This window comes from Rattus rattus, chromosome 1, assembly GCF_011064425.1.
Source record: "Rattus rattus isolate New Zealand chromosome 1, Rrattus_CSIRO_v1, whole genome shotgun sequence".
In the NCBI taxonomy this organism is placed as follows: Eukaryota; Metazoa; Chordata; class Mammalia; order Rodentia; family Muridae; genus Rattus; species Rattus rattus.
The window spans coordinates 263,534,742-263,556,454 of NC_046154.1; the positions used below are offsets into that span (position 1 = coordinate 263,534,742).

General features: G+C 40.2%; 1 protein-coding gene across 1 annotated transcript in view; it reads right to left on the reverse strand.

Moving 5' to 3' along the window:
- Positions 1 to 21,713, reverse strand: part of Cpne8 (copine 8) — a 176,396-nt gene that overhangs the window by 48,599 nt on the left and 106,084 nt on the right. The window contains exon 11 of the mRNA XM_032885320.1: positions 8,468 to 8,543. Within this exon, the coding sequence (XP_032741211.1) occupies positions 8,468 to 8,543 (76 nt within the window). The remainder of the gene's footprint in view (positions 1 to 8,467; positions 8,544 to 21,713) is intronic.

The window sequence follows — 21,713 nt, forward strand, 5'->3', positions numbered from 1 at the left end:
CAAAACAGGCTCGCCCTCCTTGATCCTTATCCCAATTCTGGCTCCACAACATGGCCCCTATTTCTCCATGGTATAAATTAACTTAATTGACTAATTAAGAAATGACTGTTCCTACTCTAGGAAATGCTTTCCTATTGGACAATTGCTCTCCATTTGGATAAGAATAACCTCCCTCTACGGCTTAAAATGTTGAGGATTCTAAGGAAATCTTTTGAAAGCTATAGCTTCCTTCAAAGCAAATAAATGGGTTTTTCAAGAAATCATATAGGGTCACCATCCTATCTTCTAAGTTAAATGACTGTCAGTGGCATGCCTGCGACAGCGCTGGCCTAATAGGATCACAGCAGGGCTTGTTAAATGCTAATACTCCACAGGAAAAAGAAACGAACATATAAGTATACTTATATGCATACACACATACATATACATATACATATATATACATATATATATACACACACATGCATATATACGTATACATGCACATATACATATGCATATATGCATATATACATTCACATACACACACACACACACATATATATATATATATGATGCGAGATGACATATGCATATAATGTTTATGTGACTGTAAAATGTCCTCATACTGAGTGAAAACGTTAAGCTTCACTGTTTCTGGACCACCACCCACAGTCCTATCATCAACCTCTTTAAGTCCAGTAAACATATTGGTTCTTCAGAGTGAACTTTAATGAAACTGAACTTTGAATTGTCATTGGGACTTGTACTGACTGGTTTTGTGTATCAACTTGTCACAAGCTGGAGTTATCACAGAGAAAGGAGCCTCCCTTGAGGAAATGCCTCCATGAGATCCAGCTGTAAGGCATTTTCTCAATTAGTGATCAAGGGTGGGAGGGCCCATGGTGGGTGGTGCCATCCCTGGGCTGGTGGTCTTGGGTTCTATAAGAGAGCAAGCTGAGCAAGCCAGGGGAAGCAAGCCAGTAAGAAACATCCCTCCATGGCCTCTGCATCAGCTCCTGCTTCCTGACCTGCTTGAGTTCCAGTCCTGACTTCCTTTGGTGATGAACAGCAATGTGGAAGTGTAAGCTGAATAAACCCTTTCCTCCCCAACTTGCTTCTTGGCCATGGTGTTTTGTGCAGGAATAGAAATCCTGGCTAAGACAGGACCTTACAAAAAGAGATAGACATTGCTTAGTTTCCCCTCCCCTAGGGAGGAAATTCTCACAGCAGGTAGAAAATTCACTGTCAGTGCTACTGTGTCTCAGGGCATTAGGAAGAAAAATGTTACAGAGGTGTAAAGACAGAAGTTGGGTGACTACAGAAGGATTTATGTATGAAGATTAGGAAGGATGGATATTTACAGAGTGGTTAAAAAAAAAACCTTTTGTGTGTTACAGTCTGAGTAAGTTATTTAAGGTACGTAAATGAAGAGACTTGAGATGATACATATGACATTGAGGTTTCTAAGGTTTAAAATTCAACACTCACTAAAATTGGCTAAAATATATGTCAGATCAAAGTGTATTTAAGAATATTTGTCTCTTCAAATATTATACGGTTAGTTAAAGTACAGGGCTGGTGTGATCTTCTGGGTCTTTAGGAACCAGATTTGGATGCTGTTCCAATGTAGTCAGAGGGACTAAAGGGGAGAATATTTTCAATGAGGTCAATGAACTTCCAGGGGACTGGGGGCCATCTTTAGAAAAGTTCTACAACTGTTTAGAGTCTCTTGGTCTTTCTTCAGGAAGGGCATGGAGCAGGCCCTCAAAATCATTTAGAGAATGCAGGAAATCAATGAATGATGTGAAACCAAACAAGAATTAATGATTTTAAAATTGTGTCGGCAATGCTGTGACTAAAACCACCCACCTAGCATCCGGCTTTTAATTTGGGAGAAATGGGTTTCCCTAGATTAAGGAAGTAGATAAGAACCTCCAGTCAGCCTTCAGTGGAATGCCAGGTACATACATCTCTCTGGCCCCTAGGACATCATGACTAGCTTCATTACAGAGGGATTAGTTCAGGTAATGTGATTTTGTGATTAAGTTCAACAAAGATTTGTCATCTAGGTCACATAGACAGGTTCGACCATCAAGAGAACACCTGATATTGTATGTAACTATGATCACATTTATTACTTCAGACACCGAAATGAACTCATTTAAAATATGGAAAAAACACCGGGGTTGGGGATTTAGCTCAGCGGTAGAGCAATTGCGTAGCAAGCGCAAGGCCCTGGGTTCGGTCCCCAGCTCCGAAAAACAGAAAAAAAAATATGGAAAAAAAGGCACACCATTGTGTGTGTGTGTGTGTGTGTGTGTGTGTGCAAGTGTGCAAGGTTCATTCATTCAAGGAAAAAAACAAAACAATCTCTGTGTACCACTTTCCCTTTTCTCAATCCCCTCTTTCTCAGATTGGTAACACAGAAAAGTCAGCCCTGCAAAGAGAGTAGCAGAGAAAAACAGAAGTCTAAAAAGCCACTAACAGGTCAAACCCTCCTTCCTCAGAAGGTGTTATTTACAAAGAATTAGCATTAACAGACTTGTCTAAAATCTCTCAAAGAAAGCTTCTTTAAACGGCGTTTGATTTGTCTTCATCTGACCTAATTCAAAGCCTGAGAGCTGGGAAATACTTTATCGCCCAGACATTTATTGAAAACAGTTGTGGTAACTGTTAGCACATGGATACCTGCCAAGGGAGAGAAGAATGGGGCTGGTGTGCAAACCAAAAGGGAAGATCTCAGATACGAGGTGTCTTTAGAGAGTTAAGTTTTTAATATATATTGTTTTATTATGTATACGTGTGTGTATGTGTATGTGCTCGCACACACACACAACAGAGTTCTTCCCTCAGCTGGAGCTGAACACAATTGTGACCTGCAGGATGTGGGTGCTGGGAACTTAACTTGGATCGTCTGCAAGAGTGGAATGCTCTCTTAACTGCAGAGTTATCCCTGCATATACAGACATTTTTACAAAATTCAAGCGGGATGGAGCAGGAATTGGCAGCCTGGCAGTGCAGCTCTGGGACCTGTAGGCTTCCCCTGTGTTTGCCACTGAACTCCTCAGGAAGCTGAAGAGGATGGGCTGGGGAGGAGGAGCCCAGGAAGGAGCCTAAGTAGGCCAGGATGGAGGCAAAGCAGGAAAAGGCAGGGGAAGGGATAAATTATAAGAGAAAAAAAAAAAAAAAAACAGCAAAGGGAAAAAGGGGAACAAAGGACAAATAGATACCCCCTGGAACATTTTAAAAAATCAAGTATTCAGTAAATGGGAGGTTTTGGGAGCTCTTAGAAATACTTTTGGATTGGGGGGGGGGTAGGGAATCTACTTATCTTATTTTTTAAGTATAATTAATGGGTATTTTTGTTTGTTTGTTTTGTTTTTTAAGAGATGAAATCATTCACTGCTTGTTTATTTTTTGGGACAACCAGGAGATAGGGAGATGCTGAATTAGGAAAGACTTCGGCTACCTCTGGAATCAGTGTAACAATCCACAGAAGCAGGGGTAGGGGGTTGTTTTAGACCCTATGATACAAAGCAAACTTAACTGTATTTTCGATCTCAGTCATGCACTTACGCCTGGGATATTTTCAGTCACATCTGGCCTCCTGTTTCTAGTAGAACAGTTTCTACAAATCCACTCCTGGGTTCTTGCCCTGTCAGCGCTCTGATGTCTCTGTTTGTCCATTTTCCTAACAATTGTGATGTGTGCTCTGAAAGATGGGAAGTTTGAGTATGTGCTGCATACGGTGTAAAATCGTCAAATCCGTGGAAGATCATTTGTAGACACTAAAGTATGAAGCCTTATCTATTCTTCTTCTGGCTCCCAAGTAATTGACACAAAAACCCATTAGGTTTACTAAGATTTCAGCACTGGGACTGGGCAGACAGCCATCTGTTCTAACCAGTCTACTTTCCAGCCACAGGCTCCTTGTTACTTGCAGTCTGTTTCTTGCCCTTGCTTGCTCTGCTCCATGTGTGTCCTCATGGTGAGCCCCTTGGTCTCCCACCCATCAGGACTCCTCCTGGATCCTGTGCCTCAGAGCCACTCTTCTCTCTTCACTTTCATTCTCTTACTTCTCTCTAGCTGGGACTCCTGGCTGGGATTGGAAGTCTAACCTTCCTCTCTCCTCTTCAGAGTCAAAAGCAGCGTCAGCCCTTTATTGACAAATCAGAGGTGATGGAACACATTTTTTACATGACACTGAGACTGGAGATGATTGAGCATGCTCATTGTCTAGACTCTGGACAAATGTCTGAGCGTAGAAATCAGAATCTGAATACATAGTGCATAAGACTGACCCCCAACAATCATTAGGGGTTGGCTATGTCATGGGAGGTCCTAAGAGAAACTTGCTGCCAAGTTTGAGGCTGAGACATCACTGGGATAACTTGAAAAAGAAATGAAACATGGCTCTGCGGGAGGGTTCTGGTACCTGAGCACAATGTGTGACTTTGGAAATTTGGTAGAGTGTTAAGACTGTGGATGAATTGGAACTTCTGTATTCAACCAAGGAAATCTCAGAAAACTCAAGCTGGATGTGGTGAAACACAATCCTAACTCTTGGGAGAATGAGGCAGGCGGATTGCCACAATGCCGAATCAGTCTAGGCAACTGCAGTGAGACACTGGGGGCGGGGAGAAAGAAGAAGAAGGAGGAGGAGGAGGAGGAGGAGGAGGAGGAGGAGGAGGAGGAGGAGGAGGAGGAGGAGGAGGAAGAAGAAGAAGAAGGAGAAGGAGAAGGAGAAGGAGAAGGAGAAGGAGAAGGAGAAGGAGAAGGAGAAGGAGAAGGAGCAGGAGAAGAGCAAGAAGAAGAAGAAGAAGAAGAAGAAGAAGAAGAAGAAGAACAAGAAGAAGAAGAAGAAGAAGAAGAAGAACAAGAACAAGAAGAACAAGAACAAGAAGAACAAGAAGAAGAACAAGAAGAAGAAGAAGAAGAACAAGAACAAGAAGAAGAACAAGAAGAAAAATAAGAACAAGAAGAACAGGAAGAAGAATAAGAAGAACAAGAACAAGAAGAAGAACAAGAAGAACAAGAACAAGAACAAGAACAAGAAGAACAAGAACAAGAACAGGAGAACAAGAAGAAGAAGAACAAGAACAAGAAGAACAAGAAGAAGAAGAACAAGAACAAGAAGAAGAAGAACAAGAAGAAGAAAGGAGAGAGATAGACATAGAGACAGAAATAACAACAAATTATGAAGGAACTCCCAAGGAAGAAAATGTGTTATTAGCAGAAATCTGCTCATGAGGGATGTATGGATAGTCACATGTACAAGAAAGACCAGACAGGGCTGATAGCCCAAGTCTCTAATCAGAGAGCAAGAGAAAACTAAAGCAGTATTTTATCCTATTGGATCATTCAATGTGTGTCCTGATATACACAAAATCATCTACTGATTGCCATGCTAGAAAAACAAAGATGTCCATAGACCACAAAAAAATTTTTTTTAGGCTTTACAGATCTAAATTGTCAAACTCACTCAATAACTAACAACACTCACCCTCTCCACCCTATCCTCTCTCCTGCATGAGTGACTGATTGTGTGTGTGTGTGTGTGTGTGTGTGTGTGTGTGTGTGTGTGTGTGTATTGTAGATGGAACTTGGGATTTTTACTTGGTAGGTTAGTCCTTTATCACTGAGGACATCCCAAGCACTTGCTTTTTAAATTCAGTCTCACTATTAAGAACAAGTTAAACTTGAACTCATGATTCTTCTCTGTTGGTTTCTTGGTGCTACCATACCCAGATGTCAGTTGAGACCTCAGACTGAGATCTTAGAACTACCTGTACACATGCACCATGTTTAACTTCCTTCAGCCTGATATTACTGACAGTGCTTTCTTCATAGAAAGAAAACATGTACACTGAACTAATGCCACCAACATCATCCCAGGACAAATGATGATGATGATGGTGGTGGTGGTGGTTGTGATGGTGGTGGCAGTGGCGAGGATGATGGTGATGATGATGATGATAAATCCCTATTTAACTTCTTTGTCATCTGATCATAGGTCAAACACAGGCCTCTCATTATTAAAGCTGTCTTCCTTATGTAAGAAAGAATGATAACTGGCTGAAACCAATCATTTGAATAGATTGTGTCGATTAAGAAAGTTCAGAGTAGCAGATCTCTGCAGAAAAAAACCTGGAAAGGGCAAGAAGAAGTTGTATGCATAATCACTCCTCCTCAGCCTTGAGGTGAGAGGGACTAAGCACTTATGTGTGCACAGACTATCTGATACTTCTTCCATTGCCTGTATAGACTTAATAACTTTTTTTGAAAGATTTAAATAGAAAAGATTATTATTCAGCCTAGACTAGACTCTTTCTTGGCTGAGTTTAGCCTCTGTAATTCCCTAGGTCAATCAGCTCACCATGGTTTAGAGCATAAACTAAGGACCACTGCAAACACTATGTCTGTCTTGCTCTTACACACTGAAATTGTCCTTCGTTTCTGTGTGCCCAGAGGGATGCAGAGCCCAGTAAAGAGTATGGAATGCAGAATGATGAAACTATGAATGAATTATGAGTGAATCGCAACTATTTCAGACCAGTGAGAAGTCAGGGAAGAGGAACCTTCACTCTCAAAAGAAATCAGCTTTAATGACCCCTGGTGGAGAAGCAGGCCACCATCCACTATACTGATACACGATTTGGCTAGTCATAGCCATTAAAACTTTAAAAGTTTAGAGAGCGAGCAGATTAACCGTGATCAAGGATCAACAGTGCTAATTCCAGATTTGGTGGTTGAGGGCAGGTGTGATTTCAGTACGTGCTGTAAATCTGTGTTTTGTTACCGACTGCATAGTACCCAGCTTTCCTTTCTGTCTGTACCTAAATGAAAATGAATGTGCTCAGAAACACTATGCAGGCCCACAGGTTACTTAGCCTATGTTATGCAAATGTAAAAAAGCAAATTAGTAATTTATTAGAGGTGGGCAGGGAAGCAAAGGATTGCAACTGAAGCACAACGGCTTAGGATTTGTATAGAAAATAAGAAAACATTTCCCAAGATCTGAACCGGAACTCCACGGGCAGACATGCTAAAACAAGTGGGGTGCTCTACCAAAGCCTCAACTCTACAGAAAAAACTGCAGGCAACAAAGGAAGACAGAGGGTAGGAGGAACAGCCTTCCTCAGAGAAGAGGACCAAGACCCAGTAGTCCGCCCTGAAAATATATGCATACAAGTAACATTATGCACATCGTAAAGACTGTATTTATATATTCAAGAACACGCACGTAAAAAAAATTAAAGAAAAAGAAGCTGGAGGTTACAAATTCGGAAGAGAGCAAGGGTGAGGGCGTGTGGGAGGGGTTGGAGGAAGGAAACAGAAAGGAAAAAATAGTGCTAGTTATAAAAGTTCCTGAGGGATGCAGAGATGGCTTAGCACTTAAGAGCACTCCTGCCATTCTAGAGGATGCAGATTCTGTTCCAAGCATCCATATCCGGCAGTTTGCTACCACCGTAACCATAACCACAACTCCCAGGGCTCTGAGCTCCTTCTGTGGCCCCTAAACACACACACACACACACACACACACACACACACACACACACACACACACACACACACACACACACACACTCACACACACACACACACAGACACACACACACACACACACACACACACACACACACACACACACACACACACACAAACACACACACTTTAAATATAAATTAAAAATAAGTCAAATAAAACGAAAAGATAAAGCTTCCCAGGCAAATGCTAACAGTTCAAAATCAGTAGATCAAGTGACTCTAGAGCAAGAATGAAACTGATCCAATTGCCTGTAGCACCGTAGAGCTTCAGACGCTAACCTAACAAGGGATAAGGGAATGAAGGAAGGACAGACACACAGACATTCACGCAGAAAGGCTGGGATGAGGTGGGTTGTGCTTGCTCTGATGAAGGACACCAACTGCACACACACACACACACACACACACACAGAGAGAGAGAGAGAGAGAGAGAGAGAGAGAGAGAGAGAGAGAGAGAGAGAAAGCTCAACACATTTACTTCACACATTAGAATCAAGGAGTCGGGGTCATGGTATAACCTAAATAAGGAGGCAGGATCAGCTAACCTCAGTGGATTGGCTGTGGGGAGCAGTCTCAGGCTGCAGTGCTTAGGGAAGGAAGCTCTGTTGAAAGTCTCTACAAACACTGTCCACATTTGCACCAGAGGAAGGCTTTGCTGCCCCTCAACAATGCATAGTCACTCACAATTTCATCTGCTCTCCATAAATACCTTCATTTAGTGATATGCCAAACCATTTGGTTAATGAAAGAAGTAAACTAATACTAATTAAAGGGCTAAGTAAGTCAGTCCAAATGTAAAGATTATAAAGGTATGGTTCTATATACTTTCTCAAGCACATGTACGCTTATAAGTTCCTGCCGTCTGGCAATGATACTTTGAAAAGAGCATAGATCACACACTGCAGGAGGTTAGTAGCAAAGGTAGTTCTTTTTACCTCATAGACGTTGAATTGTGACTGTCCTCTTGAGAGTTCCCGATAGCTTGTTGTAAATTCCCCAATGAAATCATGACTGAAAATAAGAGGAGAAAAATGAGTGCAGCATTAGCTTTGTGCAATTCTCATTCATGTTTCAAAACATTTTATAAAGGAAAAACTTGCTGATTATGAAAAATGTTTACTATATTTATAAATAAAACTTTATGACTTAGAAGATCCCTTGAGAAATATATTTTATTGTATTATGTTAATTGTATTATATTAATACACGATTTTCCTTAATCTAAATTTCATAATCAACAATCTTATTTCATTAATATTAATAATTCATCAAAAGAAGGACATGCACATTATAAGAGCTGGAGAGGTGGTCACTTGACAAAAGTTAGAAACACTTTTCTTTTCCCATGCCTGAGGAGGATTATCTTGATTGTGTGGCTTGAGATGGGAACACTCGCCCACTGTGGGCAGCACCATTCCCTAGGTGGGATCTGGAGTGTAAGTAGATAGGGGGAGCTGTGAAGCAGCATGAATTCACTGCTCAATACTTCTGTCGTTGTAATTCAATCAGCTGTGCAGCAATATGCATCCACTAATACTTCTGACTGTCAATGTCATGTGACCAGCTGCTTCAATTCTGCCACCTTGACTTTCCCAGCATGACAGACTGTCTGTGCCTTAAACTGTGAACTAAATTAAATAAGCCTTTTGTCCCTTATGTTGCTTTTGTCAGTTTTTTTTTAAACCACAGTAACATGAAAGGAATCTAAGACAGAGCTGAAATATTAGTATATTAATATTAATAAATATCAACGAAAGGTATGCCACAGTAGTTTTTTGTCGCGGAACTTGCAAGCTGTTCGTTGTCATAAATGGATGATAAACCTTATCAGAACTTAATGTTTAACTGTGAATCACTTAAAAAGTCAAGAACCTTCCCTAGTGAACAGTATCAAGCAGTGAATACTTTGTGTTTAACCAACTGTATTGTTGTAAAAATATAAAAAATAAAAAAAAGTATGGTTGTCTTTTATCCCCCACTAGGTCTACACCGCAGTGCCCCAAGATATCTTCTAGATATCTTACTTCTCAGTCAGCAAAGCCTCTCACCCACTCTGCTCCATCCCGTATCACACTGCCAAAGGCCTCTCTCTGAGCCATCAGCAATCTCTCTACCTATCCAGTTCCCAAGGCAGGTTTCCATGCCAGAAGCACACATCCCAACTCCGTGGTGGCCCACGCCAGCCACCACACACTTTCTTACACTTAAATTGCTAAAAGAACACACAACACAAGAACCTTTGACCCAATTGATAAGATGTAATTGCCCACTTAAACATCCAAAGCCCTGTACACATCCGTCCCTTAAGAACATTAATAGCAACCTGTAAATACACAGAGTGGAGTCTTAATGTCAGCCTCCATTGCTGTCCCTCAGCTCCTCTCCCTGTCCCTCCTGTCTCTTCCTCCTTTCCGTTCTGTTTCCTCCCCTCCTCTTCCTTCAAACTTTTCTCCTGCCCATCCTTCCTTCTCGTCCAAGGACAGGCCTCTTTCTATCTTGTACCTGCCTCACCTGTGACATCATCCTATACAACCGAAATCCTAATTTCTGAAGGTAAGGTTTTGGAGAAAAATAAAGCCAAGTCACAAAGAAAAAGTACATAAAAAATTTATTACAAGAAAATTGTTTCTTTATAAGCACTTGAGGTGCAATTCATTTTGATCTCCAGCAACCCCTTATCTGAAAGGTCCTGCATATACAACACTCTATTTTATAGATGACAAAACCCTTGGAGCAGTCTAATCTTGACTCTACACTCTACACAGTTACACATGGAAAGGAAACCTTTACTACTGGCACTTCAGCGTTTTTACATGTCTTAAGAAATGTGGAAACAAGAATTTAATCAAGATACACAAAACAATTCTTTTGAACATGGGAAGCCCACCCTCACATCCACGATGCCTTTTAAGAAACCTTGTAACTCTCTTGAGTCCCTAGTGATTCTATGTAGAACCTTGCCTCTCCCTTATGCAACACTTAGGTATCTTTACTAGTAACCATGGAGATGATGAAAAGCAGTATGTACTGAAGCAGTTTGGCTGTGATGCTGATAGGTGTGATCAGATCTGTGGTACTGAGCTCTCCCTAAGCAGCGGTCGGAACATACAGTGAAGACCTAACATCAACTATGTGGGTCTATCTAGGTTTTGGTTACTTGTTTAAAATTCAGTGTTCAGATCTTGATTGTTTGTTCTCTATTTCTGCCATTTGACACTTATCACACACTTTGACAGACAGAGAAAACCAATGCTTACTAGTCTCGAGCAAGGGAAATTAGGCAATCCAGACACAAAGTCAGGAGCATCTACCTACATAGAGCCATTCTGACAGAATGGAACATCTGGATTCAATGCAGGGACTGGATTTTAGAGCATCCTCTGGTATGACTAAATTGAACGCAGTGAAGAACTAAGAAGGGGTCTTCAATATTTGGCTATTTTGCACTAGATAAATTTACTGATCTTCACAATCCTGAGGGATGTATAATAGGGGGGAACCTGTTTGTTCTCAGTGATGGAAATGTTGCTTGAAGCTGCTCAACGGGGTGACCTGCTCTGAAAGATGCCCACACACTCTAAAATGCAGAGAGAATTTGTGATTTCTTCCTAGCAAAATGCAGCCTATGCTATCTTCTACAGAATCCCGTTTCCCACCCTTACTGCTGGACCCCAGGGTCCTGACCCAACCTGTTGGTTTTGATGCCCCTCTTTAAGATGTAATTGTTCAGAACAAGGTAGACCATGAAGAAATGAAACAGAGGATGAAGTATTGTTCCCCGTGTTAATATGATTCAAGACAGTCATCTTACAAAAATCAAACGCTCGTGAAACTGAAACATCCTTGTATTGTAGCAGATAACATGCATTGAGTCAAAACTTGCATGGCAAACCCACAACAGTGATATAAAGGGAAGAGAAAACCATTATTTTACCAATGTAGCCCCGGAGAAATGACTGAATAAGAATAGAAGACTTGTCAAAAGTTGCTCGACCTAGACGCAAACAGATAGTCTCAAGAGGACCAGTGATGTGAAGAGAGATGAGCGGATTAGTGTTAATGCACAGATTTGCTTTATCATTCCCAGGCTTTATGAACGGTACTATTTCAAATACTGCATATTAAGCTATACATACTTCAAGAACATGAAAATTGTTCCGAATTTACTTTTTCAATATTTGTGTGTATGTGCATGTGTGGTTGTATGTATGTGTGGTTGTGTGTATGTGTGCCAAGTGTGTGTGAGCACATGTGGTGTGTGTTATGAGTATGTGTGTGTTGTGTGAATGCAAACATATGTGTGATAGAGCATGTATAGTATATGTGCTTGAGTGTGTGTATGTGTGTGTAAGTCGTGTGCATGCAAGTGTGTGTGTGTGTGTGTATGTGAGAGAGAGAGAGAGAGAGAGAGGATGTGAGAGAGAGAGAGAGAGAGAGAGAGAGAGAGAGAGAGAGAGAGTGTGTGTAGACACATATGCCTGGGTGCCCACACCTATGGTTGCTTACAAGGGTATGGAGTGTCCATCTTCACTACTCTCTGCTTATCCCTCTGAGGTAGTACCTCTCTTTGTACTCCAGTCAAAGCTGGCACTACAGGTCTCTGTGGAATGCCTAGACTGTGACACAGATGCTGGCACCCAAAGTCTGGTCCTTATGATTGCACAGGTCCTCATAATTGCTGAGCCATCTCCTTACCATATATGTATATGTGTATGTGTATGTGTATGTGTATATCTGATCTCCATTTTTTCCTATCTACTATCACTGGATTCTACTAAAATAAAAAGGACATTAAACTTGCTTTAATAATTTACCTGTTTGTTGTGTTCAATATAATACTGAAAGTTTTTGCTACATATAGAAATATGGTGAAAATCATTTGAAATCAAATCACAAGCAACAAATTCCTTGTAACTTTAATAATAATGTTCTCAGTATGCTGTATTGATTTGATGGTAACTAAATACTTTGTTCTCTGAACTCATTTCCAAAGCCAAGTTCAGTTTAGTGCCTTCTGTATGAGTTACATCTCTCTATGTGATTATTGCTCACGTTTTTATAATACATATTGACCAAAGGTGTCAATTGTATCAATTCCTGAAGCCCTACAATCTGAACACAACTCTGACTGTTACCGCCCCACAGGTTGTGGGGCTGTTGGATCACACTGAGGGCTGTGCCTTCTGGGGCAGTTCTGATGGTTTTCATGCTTATTTTCCCAAATAAAGAACTTTGTAAAGGTATAACAGTTGGTTGATACCTCCCATTCCTTTCCCTACCATGCTGTGGGCCTGAGTTACTTTCAATTTCAAGACATGTATATATACATATATACACATATGTGTATGCCTTCACCTAAAACAATGTCTGTCTTATTTCAAAATTAGATGTTCATTTCTTGAAGCCCTTAATACAGTGCTTCCTAATTTTTTCCTATAGTTCAAAACGCCTATACAGGTAGTCAATTAAAATGGTTTAGTCATATTAAGCATATGAGTTTGAAGTGTCGAATAATATAGCATGGCATTTTGAAGTTATGTACACAGGCGAGGCCTGCATAAATTCCAGGCTGTTCACTTCTGCAGTCCTTCTCTTTGGGTCAATGTCACATTATGGCAGATTCGGGTGTGTGTTGAAGGGAACCTGCAAGCATTCCCTTTAGGGTACAGCATGGTGTGGAGTCTTTAGGTCTGCATCCACACAAATGGGTATAACTTGTTAAAACCTGAATATAAAAATGTCCCCCAACGGGCTCACGTTTGCTTGTTCCTAGGCTGCTTTTCCTATTTTGGGGAGGCTGTTGGACTTTTAAGAGGTGAGCTGTGTCCTGGCTGGCAGAGGTTAGTCATAATCTGGTCTCCAGTTCTGTCAGTCTGTAGGCTGATCCTCTGGGATATGCAGGACAGCATCTTCACATGGAGATGGAAATGGACGGAAAGTCCCCAAAACCCTGAGCCAAAAACAAGTGCACCCTGTCTTGTTTCTGTCCAGTATTTCAGTCACTAATACATCTTCCCTACGAGGGCAGCCTCTATCTCCACGTCTTCTCGCTCCATTTATATTCCCTGTGTTTTCCTGTCTTACTTAATTTCTGCCAGCGGCGGCAAGCATTCTATAGTCTTAGGAAATAGTAAGGACTTGAAATGTGAGCGGCCGCGGCAGAGGCAGACCTCTCCCACTCAAGTGCAGGGAGCTAGACACACAGCTGCAGACATTCCTCCTGTATAAACCCATGCTCAAGGAACGACAGTAGTCTTTGTCCCCAAGTGTTGAAACCAAACAACGACAAGTCACGTGCACCTCAGACTCGAGGTTGGCAATAACCGAAGCAAAAAGCTGTCTTTGTAAGTCCACGGGACAATCTTAAGGCTGCTCCCCATTTGGCTAATGGTCATAACACCTTGGCTTTAATGCACTGACTTTAATGCACTGACTGTAGCGTAGTTCAGATACCCTCACGGTTCAACACTTGGTCTCCAATTGTTGGAGCTTCAGGGGGAGGTTTAGAGGGTGTGGCCTTGATAGAGGAAGTACGTCACTGGGGGGCGGGCTTTGAGATCCCAAAGCCTAGAGCATTTCCAGTGCGTTCTCTAGTTTGTGCGTGAGCTTCAGGTTGTGAGCTCTCAGCTTGTTGCTCCAGATGCCCTACCTTCCCCGTGACTCATCATAAACCCTCACCATCTGAAACCAGAAGGCCATATAAACTCTTCATTCTACAGAAACACTGACTTTTTTTAAAATGCTATTTAGACTCTAATGTTTTTTATTTTTTATTTTATTTTATTTTATTTTTGTAGCTTCCTGAAATTCTGGAAGACACTATCTAGAGCTCCTAAGAAGTCCTAGAATGGATGTGAAGCATTCCCGGGCTATATGCTGGTCTTGTGTTGTCATCTGTGGAATAAGCATGATTGCATTTCGTGGAGATGTCAGAGGTCCAACCTAAATCTGTGTGCTAGTCAAGCACTCTGCCACAAAGCCACAATCTTAACCCATAGTCCGGGTCCTAGATTATAAGTATATTCTGATAGAAGTAAAATTGTCTTCATAAGGTATATTTTACCTAGTATGAGAGATATACAGATATTGAGTATAGAAACCCTGGGCAAACATTAAGTGACTCTACTGCATCTCACATCTTTGCACCTCTGTGTTACAGGTGAGCTTCTCTGTCTCCATGGAAACTGGATGGATGCTAACACTCTCATTAGTGCAGCAGAACTAGCCTAATTTTGTCAGACTTGCCCATACCTGCCCCTCTATACATTTCTAAACAAATAAAAATTGTAAAGGTATATTTAATACACTTGTAGCATAAACAAATGTATAAAGATATAACTGTGCTTTGGAACTTATATATAATTACATGTAACATATTTAAGTAACAAGAAGTGTCAATACTTACAATTTACTTTTAACATTTATTAAATATGTTGTTTATAAATTTGATATTTACTTTATTATGTCCACACAAAGACTTGGATATAATCACATTTTTTTCCTAAGATGAAGAAATTGTTTTCACACAGTTCATCACGACATATAAGTGACACACGGAGGCAAAAATTACATTCCTCTACTGTCACAAGTAATTTTTTTTTTGAAGAGAAAGTACACGGAAATGTTTGAGTATTTGTGAAATGTTTGAGCATTTGTTTCATGTACACCAGATAAAATTCAAACTTCATACATTACAGACAAATCTAACGTTTTAAAAAACCTTGAGAAGGGTTGGGGATTTAGCTCGGTGGTAGAGCGCTTGCCTAGCGGGCGCGAGGCCGTGGGTTCGGTTCCCAGCTCCGGAAAACAAAACCAAAAACCTACAATCAACACAACTTTGTCCAAAAAACCTTGAATTCCTTGCCAATGGCCTGTATCTTAATTTAGTAAAAAATAAAAAAAAACCATGCAAAGGCATTACAACCTCCTTGTTCAATAGCAAGTATGTTATATATTAGGAGCAAAAGTCTTTGATATGAAATACCTTTCTAAAATAGACTTTAAAATATCACTTTTCTCCTCTCTAGGACAAAATACCTGAAATACAACATCTACTAATATGAGGAAGACATGGCCCCAGAGGGCTCTAGGATGGCAGGAGCTTGTCCTCTGATCCTCCCATCACAGAGGAGCAGGAAGGAGGAAGGGGAGAATACTAACAATACTCGGGCTTGCTCCTTTGCCACCTTTTATACAGATGAGGTGCCTCTCTTCTGGATTCTCTTAAGAATGCCCTCACTGCAAAGATTAAAACAGAGACTGAAGGAACACCCATTCAGAGCCTGCCCCACATGTGGCCCATACATATACAGCCACCCAATTAGACAAGATGGATGAAGCAAAGAAGTGCAGGCAGACAGGAGCCGGATGTAGATCGCTCCTGAGAGACACTGCCAGAATACAGCAAATACAGAGGCGAATGCCAGCAGCAAACTACTGAACTGAGAATAGGACCCCTGTTGAAGGAATCAGAGAAAGAACTGGAAGTGCTTGAAGGGGCTTGAGACCCCATATGTACAACAATACCAAGCAACCAGAGCTTCCAGGGACTAAGCCACTACCTAAAGACTATACATGGACTGACCCTGGACTCTGACCTCATAGGTAGCAATGAATATCCTAGTAAGAGCACCAGTGGAAGGGGAAGCCCTGGGTCCTGCTAAGACTAAACCCCCAGTGAACTAGACTGTTGGGGGGAGGGTGGCTATGGGGGGAGAGTGGGGAGGGGAACACCCATAAGGAGGGGGAGGGGGGGGATGTTTGCCCGGAAACCGGGAAAGGGAATAACACTCGAAATGTATGTAAGAAATACTCAAATTAATAAAAAAAAAAAAAAAAAAAAAAAAGAATGCCCTCACTGAAACCTCTGAAAATGGCCTCACAGACTCAAAGGGCTTGCATCCAGCCAAGGTGGCATTGACAGAGACCTAACAATGCTCTCTGCAATACAGAGAGCTCTGGTTTTGTTTGAACTGCACCAGAGGCCCTGGGTATTTACCTAGGATTACACAGATTAGAAAACTGTTGAGAGAATATCCGAATTTAAAATCTTTACCAACTTCATGGGCATTAAAATATTCATACTGTGTATATCACTTAAGTTTTTTGCTATAATTTGAAAGTAATTGGATTCTAGACTTAAGCTCAAGCATTAATATATAGAATATTGAGTTTCTGAGATTTAGTAAGCACATGGTTACAAAAGTTGACACTATCGGCTACTGATAATATTGTTATAAAGGGCAAAACAAAATGTCATTAGCAGCTTTAATAAAAAAAAGACAATTTTAATTTTAACCAAAGGACTGAAAAATGAAATTAAAACAAACAAACAAATCCAGGATACAGCTCCTGCTCAACTTTTCGATTTGTTCCCCTGTCTTTCACTAGTAGATAGCTATAAGAATTCAATTATGACATCAGTTCCTTTCTCGAATATTTGCAAGTAATACATTTGTTCAAGAATAGATAGATAAACAAGCTTCCATCGTAAAAGGATAAATGATTCAATATTTAATCATTTTCACCTTAGCTATGCCTCATGCATTTTACATATTGGAATGTTTCTGATTACTGTAGCATACAGATCCACTCTTTATTTTGTGTGATCAAATTTGTGTGACTTCATAAAGGTAGATTTAATAATCTATATGTATGTGACATTTTATTTCTAGCTTTGTCTTTTTCTGTCAAAACACACTACCTGCACCTCATTAAAAGACAACGATATTGTTTGAGTTTAGTTTTGTGTTCACAGTGACTAACTGCAGAATGAAGTAGTCCATCACTTCTCAAATTACCATTCGTATTTTGGTAAGAAAGCCCAAGGGGAAGGAAGAAAATGTAGCAAGAATACCATACAAACAAACTTACATAACAGCATTTCCAGCCTGAAGCAAGAAAGGAACTGGACCATTCGAACAAAGAATATGAAAATAATTAAAAACATGCAAAACCAATATGCGGGAAATTTTTGCAACATCATTAAAATAACAAATCAATGAGTTGTAGCCAAAGAACAAAACACACTCAGACAGATACAAGAAACTCACTAAACACCAATTAAAACCAGAACAGAAATTCCCTATAGCATATTACAGTGAAAACACTCGATAGTCAGACAGAGAGAGAATAATGCAAGGCACAAAAGAAAAAAAAATACAGAAGCCATAGATAAAGAAAAACCCAGTAGAATCATAGCTGGCTTCTCGATCAACACTTTAAAAGTGCAAAGAAACTGGGACAAATTATTACAAGTTCTAGAAGACCGTGCATGACAACCTACTGCATCCAGCTAAACTGCTTGCCACAGTAGGAGGAATCAAAAGTCCACCATGCTGTAAACAGGCTGAGAGAATTCAACTCCACTAAAGCAGCCCTCTGGAGACTGCTGGAAGCCATAAATGGAATGCAGAGAGGAAACAGCCAAGAGAGAATGGGACAAAATAACTGAAAATGTAAAGCCTCAAATACAAGACAGGACTAAGAACACAAACAGCAAAACGTCAAAGGTCAGATGACGTCAAAGGTCAGATAACAAAAATAGCATCAATAAATGCACACCTCTCCATGATGACCTTAAATATCAGTGGCCGCAATTCACCCATCAAAAGGCATGGGTTACTTAAATGATTTAAACAAAAGCTATCTGTTTACTGACTATAGGAAATCCATCTTACCTTCATGAAAGGACCGATCTCCAAGTGGAAGGATGGAGTTAGGAGGGGGGGGTGAAGAGTACCCTAAGAAAAGAGGCCACCGGGTCTCAAACAAGCAGGTGCCGTCACCTCACTATCTGACAAAATAGACTTCAAATCAAATTCATCAGAAGAGATAAAGGGCACTCTAGTCAAGAGAACAATTAACCAAGAAGATATTACAGTCCCAAGTAGATATTCACCAACATCTCGAACACACAGTTTGATAAACAGTATACTTCCAGACTTGAAGTCACAGGAGAACACTACTCAGTCACACACAGTAGGGTGGCTTCATTCCACCCTTTCTCCAGTAGACGGATCTTTGGAACAAGAAATAAATAAATAAACAGAGAAATAGTCATATTAAATGACATCACATATCCAACAGATCTAGCTACAGATATCTGGAAATATTTCACCCAAGCATCATTCTACTCTGAAGCCCACAGAAATTTCTCCAAAACAGACCACATAACAGGCACTAAACAAATCTCAATAAATACAAAAAAAAAAAAAGACAAAACAAAAAAAAAAAAAAAACCCTGAAATGATTCCATGTATTCATCTGACCACAGTGAAATAAAGCTTGGCACCAACAAGCAAAGAGTCTCTAGAAATTACATAAACTCACAAAGATTAAACATCGTACTACAGAACAATGAATGGGTCAAGGGAGTCAAGAAAGAAAGGGTTCCAAAGGTCCTGAACGGGGAAGTGACGGGCAAATTAATTACAGGTGAAGTCTCTCTAGCGTTCAGACTCTAATGTACTAAAGTCATTTGAGATAATTTCATATTTCAAGTGATGGAGAGAAAATGAGGAGATGCCACTAACACCTGTGCCAGTTGAATGCTCACAGGGAAGACATCAGCTGTTCCTTCAGGTGTTCCTTTCAGCTGTGCAATGGATACAACCACTGGGTGCAAGCCTGCGGGGGCACCTGACTTGCAAGTACTGTGTGAGCATTAAAATGCTCACATAAACCCCGTGAGCTTGCCTTAGCATGGAAACCCAGCAGAAAGAATTCATTAAGTATGCTAATAAAAGAAGACTTGAGTGGATCCAGGTGTCTAAAAAGCTTTCCTGTGGTTAATGACATTTCAACGGGGCCTGGACAGAAAACCTATGATTAGCAGAGCATGCCTCCTCAGATGGGGAAGATGCTAGGAAAGTTTTGACAAGGCAGGGTACACCAGGACACTGTGTAGTTGAAAATGGCTGACAAATTTGCTGACACGTCTCAGAAGAGCACCCATGGGAAATGCTTATGTAAGTTTCTGAAATTTTTTTATTAAGATCTAAAGATTCCAAAATCTTTCAAGGTAGAAAGATTAAAAAGACAATTAAAAATAATTAAAACGTTTTACATAAATATTAGAGCCCTCAAGTGAAGCCACTATAATAGGTCAACTGTTCAACATGCAAGTGCTTATGACAATTTATTGCTAACCTAATTGAACAGATTTTTTTTTCTTAACTCATTCAAATAAGTGAAGATACTCAAGAATTAAAAATTGATTAAGGATCTAATAAACACATAATTAAAAAAGCTCGTCTTGAGCATCATAATTGCAAATTAAAAGGTCAGGGGACAGAAAGTCACATGCTACTTTGAAAAAAAAAACTAAGTAGATGGAATTAAAAAAAATAGATTTGCCTGAATAACATTGTTTGTACAATTCCATTTATCAACATTAAAATAAAAACCTCAAAGCTTGTGGCCTGCATACACAGGGCAGTAGGATTAACTGCAAGCAAATAATGGGCTAATTTTAGGGGAAGATTAGAGACAGCGAACGAGGAAATTGAAAATCGATGAGGAAGTCATGAAAGGTTTATAAAATGATCTAAATGAGGTCTCACATCTCACGGTAAGCACAGGAAAATTCTTAAGCCCTGGGCTTAAGATGGTAGAGAATCCCAGAACCGCAACCTTCAACAGGCTTACAAAACTTACCAAAGGGAACAGACTAGAAGGCCTAGCATTTGTGTAGCATTTCACAGAAAAATAAAGTTCGCGCTTATTTATAATAAGTACTGTTATTTGACATGAGAATGCTGGATAGCATGCAGTGGTCCTAATGTCACTTATCATCCCCTACTTAGCAGTCTGAAACTGGGATGTAATGACTGGCATTTCACTGGCTCAATCTTGTCATCAAATCATCATGGAAGTGACTGCCTACTTAGTCACCTACTGCAATCAGTCACACATTACAGCTCTGCAGATTTTATGCAGAACTATTCCATTAATGGGCCCCTATTTTAAATCAAACCAAATTCAGCTGAGGTTACTTCTAAGAAATTGAGGCTTTTCAAGGACGTCACCGTTGATGGTTTTATGACCCTGACAAGTCTGCTCCTTAGCATGTTAACTTTCACTTTTTAAAGCGAAGTTTTAAATATTCTTCCACGTCCCTTAAAGACATGACAGTTAGGCAACGAAAAGGAGCACTACGCCGAGTTTAACTTGCTATAAATTGAAGACATCTGAGTCCATATCAACTCATATAGGAGATGACATAAGACAATTTCCCTCTCAGGCCATTGTCACTGTGCTTGAATAAAAAGTCCAGATAACTACATTTCTTCTAGACGGGTTCAGGACAGGACATTCAATATGAACTAGTAACTGCTGGGCAGTGTTACAATAATCTTACATAGACTTCATACCCACAAGGTTTTCCTCACAGAAAGAAATCCAATGTCACATGACTGTTTGAAGTATCCATTCTTGTGACATTATTATGACTGCAGTCAACTCTAACTTCCTTATGAGTAAAACATGGGGTTGTGAGGAATCAATTGGCCAAGAATCTTCCACATTTTTTTTTGTTTGAGACAGGGTTTCCTTGTGTAGCCCTGGCTCTCCTGGAACTCACTATGTAGACCAGGCTGGTCTCGAACCAGGAGATCCATTTGCCTTTGCCTCCAAATTGCTGGTATTAAACATGTGCGCCACCATTGCCTGACTTCCACTTAAATTTTCAATTGAAATATTACCTCTCAACCAGTGGTTCTCAACTTTCTTAATACTGCAAACATTTAATATAGTTCCTTATGCTGTGGTGACACCCCCAAACCATAAAACCATCTTCATAGATACTTCATAACTGTAATTTTGCTACTTTTTTAAACTTAATGTAAATATCTGTGTTTCTTGATGGTCCTAGGTGACCCCTATGAATGGGTGGTTCAACCTCCAAAAGGTTGTGACCCACAGATTAAGAACTTCTACTCTGTACTATATAAACTAATTAGTCTTGTATGGTTAAGTAGCCACACAAAGTAATACAGACAGAGAGTGTGTTTATAATAGAGGTTATTAGTCTCAGGGTCTTATAATTAGGGAATTGCTTTATTTCTAAGCTATATTCCAGACCCTTTATTTATTTTTATTTTTAGACAGGACCTCATTAATCACCTAAGGCTGGCTTTGAAATAACTGTATAACTGAGACAGGCCTGGAACTTCGCTTCTT